The 6,000-nt window shown below is 42.2% G+C and overlaps 1 protein-coding gene across 1 annotated transcript in view; it reads right to left on the reverse strand.

Annotated features, from left to right (window-relative positions):
• MKI67 (marker of proliferation Ki-67) overlaps nucleotides 1-5,727 on the reverse strand; it is a 39,644-nt gene extending 33,917 nt beyond the window's left edge. Inside the window, exons 1-2 of the mRNA XM_048858884.2 lie at nucleotides 5,647-5,727; nucleotides 2,120-2,232 (exon numbers count right to left, since the gene is read on the reverse strand). Of these exons, the coding sequence (XP_048714841.2) occupies nucleotides 2,120-2,211 (92 nt within the window). The 5' untranslated portion in view covers nucleotides 2,212-2,232; nucleotides 5,647-5,727. The remainder of the gene's footprint in view (nucleotides 1-2,119; nucleotides 2,233-5,646) is intronic.
• Between the last annotated feature and the right edge of the window lie 273 nt (nucleotides 5,728-6,000).

Raw genomic sequence — 6,000 nt, forward strand, 5'->3', positions numbered from 1 at the left:
CTGTTAGGTATTTATCCACGCATATCCCTACATTATCAGAGTATTCCTTTCAGATTACAGGATTCACATCATTAGTACTTAATTCCTGGCTGCAATACAAGAGAAAAGAAAGCACTGGCAAAACTGCTTAGGTACTTTTAGGGTATTGTGTTTGGTTTTGGTGCTAACATCTAAAGCAGCCAAAGAACCAGTCCTGAAATTTAAAAGGACAGAAAAAAATAGAGGAAGCAGAGAAAGAAACATGAAATCTAAGGATTGCAAGTAAGAAATGCATTTATCTATTCTGGCTCATATCATCAGAATTATTTACTAAATTCCAGTTGCATGGCCAAATTTGAAGTCAGAGGCAAACTTAGGCCTACAAAATCTTTCTTGCTGCTAATATGTGCAACACAAAGAACACAACTTAACTTTCAGATCCCAGATTGAGTTTGGAGTCATGACAGATTTACCTATGTATATTTGGTAGAAACTAAATATTAGGGAACTTTAAAATTGCAGGCCCTCATCTTAGAATTGGATCAGTGCAGACACATGAACAGCCCCACTGAAACCAATGGGGTCTACGTGAACAGAGGAGTCCTATAGTGGATTTGACTGCAGGATTGGGGTCTTATATAAGGCTCCCAGCCATGGCATTTAGTGTATGTTTACATTGCAATAAAAGATCCCACTGCCCAGCAGCAGCTGGCCTGAGTCAGCTGACACAGGCTTTTGGGGCTATAAAATTGCAGTGTAGACGATCAGGGCCATGAAGGGGGGAGGGTTTCAGAGAACAGGATCCAGCTAGCTGTACCCTGTCTACTATATCAATTTCCCCTTCCAGTATAAAATAAAAAGTGTTACATTCAAAACTCAAATTTTAATATTTGTTTGGTGCTCTAATATTCAAATACACAAACCTATGTTTGTTTCACTTTTTCTTTGAGTAACATTCAAAAAATTCATATACTGTATTAAACAATTTATCAACTTTTAAGAAAATTTGTGTTAGTTCTAAGGTCAGCTCAACTTCTGTTCACGCTTAGTAACAAACATCACACATCAGCATGCTGACTTCTCAACCTGCCCCTTCCTGCCTGAGCAGCTTGCCAGCTATTCAGAATACCATTTCCACACAAGAGAGTAGTCCAAATAAGATGCCACTCAAAGTATATTTTACAGATGTTCAAAATATGATCATCTATGTTCTCAGAGCTCCTTAAGCTTGGCTCCTTTTTGGCAAGGCTTGCATCTGCCCATGGGTTCTGGTTAGACTCCTTGGGCTTGATTCTTTTTTTTGATTGGCAGTAAAAGAAATATCCCTAAAGTCACTTGGAGCACCAAAAATCAGGCTGTCGATCTCAGCAAATTGCATAAATCTACAATTTTTCCTCCCCTTTCTTACATGAGGAATGAAATAGTTAATGCTGACATTTAATTGTTATCACTGAGTATGTAACACACTTAACAGAAATGATGCAGTACACACCTCTCAGAGCTATTTCATGCTCTCTGCAGACTCATACAGATATCTCTTCATTAGTTTCACTCTGACACTTTTTACGTTTTCTTTTGAAACCATAACAACTATAGAGTTACTCTTCATTTCTGTTTATTTTTTTAAATGAAAGCATAGATTCAAAAGAGCAAAACAGGAGTTCAAGAGATGGGCTGGTACACTGTACCACAATGTACTGACTCAGTCTGTAACCCCAATGGCAGCAAAAGACCTCTTTTGACTTTTACCTCTAGTCCCAGCTCAGCCTTGGTTCTTTCCTTTAGTGACCTCCTCCCTCTTATTAGGCCTCTGTCCCCAGCTGGCCAAGCATGAATCCAGTTGGGACTTTTGTTCCCCACAAGCTCCCTGCATCCTCTAGATTCCCCCTTACTACAGAGTGAAGCTGAGACAAGCAGCTATGTCGTGCAGTCAGAGGGTGGAAATTCAACGGTTTATCCTGGGAACTAGCTTGAGCTTTTTTCCCTTCATTAAACATTCTCCACTACTTGCAAATATTCAAAAATTTATTTGTATTAAACAGCAAAGCTTGTAAAATAAAGAAAAATATAACACTAAGAAAATGTTAATAACATGTTCTCTTGATGTATATAAATAATTTCTAACATTACCAATTCTTACCTTCCAAATAAACAAGAACTTGCAGTGAGTGGAAAATGGATTCCATCGGTCCCATTCCGTTTAATAACAACAATTTTCCCAAAGAGCGGCATCTTTGAAACTGGAAGTCTTACCTGTAACGGAATGTCAAATTTACTACCGCAAATTAAGCTCTACATATTTATGAACATAGGTACCTTGGTTATATAAATTATATATAAATTCTCTACAATTTACATGAAGAAGGATCCCAACGTTTTTTCACTCACAAGGGTTCGTGGGAACTGTTAAATGATACCTAATAACAGGAGGTGAAAGTCGGCAGATGTTCATAGAAAGGCACATGCGCAGAATTCATGGGCCATGCAGAATTGTTTCCCCCAACAGAAAACACATTCTGATGGAAAGGTGCTGCAGATACTCCTTTCACTCACAAGGGGCCGCTGTGGTGCCAGAACAGAAAGCAGCCACTCCCAGCAGGGAGCAGCCCTAGTTGCGGATAGGGAAAAGAAAGAGGGTGCCTGCCTCACAGCGTCCTGCCCGTGGGGCCAGGCTGGGAGGCAGGTGTTATTGGGTTGCTTGGGGGGCGGGGGGGTCACAGACTGGGGTTCAGAAGAGCTAGAGAGGGGGACAGACTGGGGCAGGAGCTGAATGGGAGTGGGAGTGCAGGGCCACATAGGGACCGGGAGAGGAGGGATACATGGAGATGGGGGGATGAGGAGGTGGCTAAGTGGGGGTGCAAGGATACATGGAGATAGAACAGTACAGGGACACATGTGCCTGACTGAATGAGACAAGCTGGGTGTCAGACAGGGTCTGCATGGGGGAAGCTCCCTAACAATCCCTCCCCACACCCACAAAAAACCCTGTTCCATACTTTTCCCACTCAAACCCAACAACCCTCCAAGTTCACACCCAGGCTCTTTCCCAGCAATTACTTCCCTCTCCCTCAGCTCCTCTTTTACACATGACTCTCCCAGGCCTTTGCACTGCTTCTGAGGGGTGTGGGAAATACATTTCTGCATGATAGTTTACATGAATTATTACTCAGAGTTGTGTATTAATATGCCTAATAAGAAATCTATTTGTCAAAACACATTTCCTGAATCTTTTTTGTTGTCTATATTGTTACAGACATAGTTGCTTACAGTTATTTTGAAATAAATTACCAAAATAATTGAGACTGGTATTGTTACACTGTTATTTTTGACAAAACGTGCAGAATTTTAAAATATTGTGCGCATATTTTTTTTGGCGCATATTTTTAAATTTTTTTGGTGCAGAATTCCCCCATGAGTAACTGTATCAGGTTGATGTAAAAAATTACTTTTCTATCTTTACATATTTTTGGTGTCTAAGTATCACAACGTTTCCATAACTGAATGCTTTAAAAGGGGGCAATATAAACTATATTGATATAAATGAATGTGACTTGAAAGTTCTTTCAGATATAAAATCTGCTCCCAACTATTCTTAATGTTTTTATGATTATTAGCTTTCCTATGTGCCGAAATGTTTCCCCCTCTCTAATGCTGTGTGAGTCTCATTCAAACAGGGGGAAATGACTATACAAAAAAGGAAATAATTTGAATGCACATGTATGACAAAATGCTGTCATATGCACTGAAAAGAAAAAAACAAATGCAAACTTTTCTTCCATTTCTCTCAGTTATATAAATGTAAGATGTTACAATAGTGAACAAACTTTCAAATAAATGCATGACTTTTTAAATCGACTGTGCCTGTGTAAAGTTGTGTATATTACAAAAACAGCCCTTCCAAATCTCAATCATTTGGAAAAGAATGACTGCCTAATTTGAGATTAGTTGTAATACAATTTTGAGCATTAAAATTTGCAGGACATTCAGGTTAAAATTTGCAGGTAAACATATAATTAAGGGATAACTTGAAAACCACGTTTTCTATTTACTGAGTTTACTTTAACTGTTCCCTTATATAGGGCCAGTTTCTCTGATGCTGAAAAGATGGGAGCAGAAAGCCCTTTTCAAAGCAGTTTTTTTTTTAATTTCACATTATTGTGGCATACTACTTAAAGGATAAATTAATAATTAATAAATAATAATTAAAAAAAAATCAAGCATCCCTAACATCCCTATGTTACAAAAACCACCTTACATTATTTAAACTGAAAGAAATGTATAAGACCATTTACTTTTCACACTTTTTCATATATCCCTCCTCACAAGGACAACAGAACAGGTAGTTTCAGTTGGTTTTGATCCACTTCAATTTTAGATTCATGCACCAGCACAAAACTGCAGTATTAGAACTGAAAACAAGGAATGGACTCCGTTAAAAGTACTCATCTTTCCTATTTTTTTGTAAACATGAATTCCCATCTTTCTCATTTTATTTAAGATTGCTTTTAAAATTTCCAAATATTGTGCCAAATTTGATAGTGTCTCTTTAACAGAATCTTCATTTTTGTGCTGTATGAATTTAAATGAGATTTCTTAAACACTTCTTATCCTAATTGTCCCCCAACTTGAGGATTCAGGCCAATGCAAGCATAAAATAAAATGCCACACCATCTGTACAGGTTTCTAAACTAATTCATCATTTGCAAAGAAATACTCTCGGAGGATTTTAGGGGACAGCCTGATGCGCCTATGTACAGTAGTTAAAAACAAAAACAAGACACAGAGAGGAGGGATTATATGTCAACCACACCGAGACATTGATAGAACCAGTTGGAGGAGAACCTCTAGAGAAAATGACAAATCAGCATAGGCTCTGCTTGAAATGAGACTGTCAATGTCAAGGTGAGGAGACTCTGACAGTTACAATAATAATCATGACCTGAGCCACCTACCAAAAAGCTACAATACACACATGCCCCGAGCTATTTAAGCAGTTGGACCCTCTCCCCTGAAAACTCCACAACTCATCCATGCTGCTCGCCACTGGGAACCTACCCCCCCAGCATCTAGTCCCCCCCTCCCCAAAACCAACACAGACCAACCTCCCCCCCCCATTCCCCTCCCCAAAATCAACACAGTTCAACCTCGGCCCCCCGCCCCCACGTTTCCCCTAGGGCTCCCTCTACCATTCCCAGCCACAACCAAGAAACAACTCTTTCGTTCCGCTTCCTCACACCCCGGTCCTCCTCCGAAACACCCCGGCTCCCGACACTACACAGAGACGGGGTGGGATACCCCCCCCCACGACCTACCACGGCGAGCACCACACTCACAGCACCCCTTCAAACGCGGGGTGCGAAAGAGAACGGCCCCTACCTGTCCGATTGCCCCTCACGGTCCGTTCATCCAGATCTCGCCAGCCGGGCCACATTCAGCCCCCCGAGCCCGCTCCCTTCACCGCACTGCCTGAGCGTCTCCGCGCGCGCGCGCTCGCTCGCGCGTAGGCTCTTAGCTCCAGTCAGCGAGTCACTCGTCCGGCCGCCGCACTCCTGCCGGCCGGAGCCGGTACCGAGGCCGCCTCACTCCGCCCTTCGTAACCCTTCACCAATCACCACATAAAACAAACCCCAGTAGCCCCCCCAATACTTGCCTGCTTCCTTCACTCACCTGCTGACAGAAATCACCCTTCTGGAGCTGCAGAAATTTCGACCGCTGGGACAGACATCCTTCCAGGACTATTTTATTTCCCTCCCTCCTGCGCGAGTGAGGAGGAAGGATACAGGACCTGTCGATGAAAACTCCAATTCGAAAAGGCGCGCGAAACGGTCTGAGTGGTAGAAGCAAAATCACGTGATCGCCAAGGGGGCCCAATGGGAAGCGCTGGGGCTGTTTAAGTTTCAAACTGGCAGCAGACTAGGGGGGGGCGGACCGTAGGAAACAGGCATGGAATGGCGGTAGCTTAGCGCGCGTCATCGCCGCACCTCCTCCAACCCTTTCAAACGCTGCCTGGGAAGTGCTTTC

The sequence above is a fragment of the Caretta caretta genome, chromosome 7 (genome assembly GCF_965140235.1).
Source record: "Caretta caretta isolate rCarCar2 chromosome 7, rCarCar1.hap1, whole genome shotgun sequence".
Lineage (NCBI taxonomy): Eukaryota > Metazoa > Chordata > Testudines > Cheloniidae > Caretta > Caretta caretta.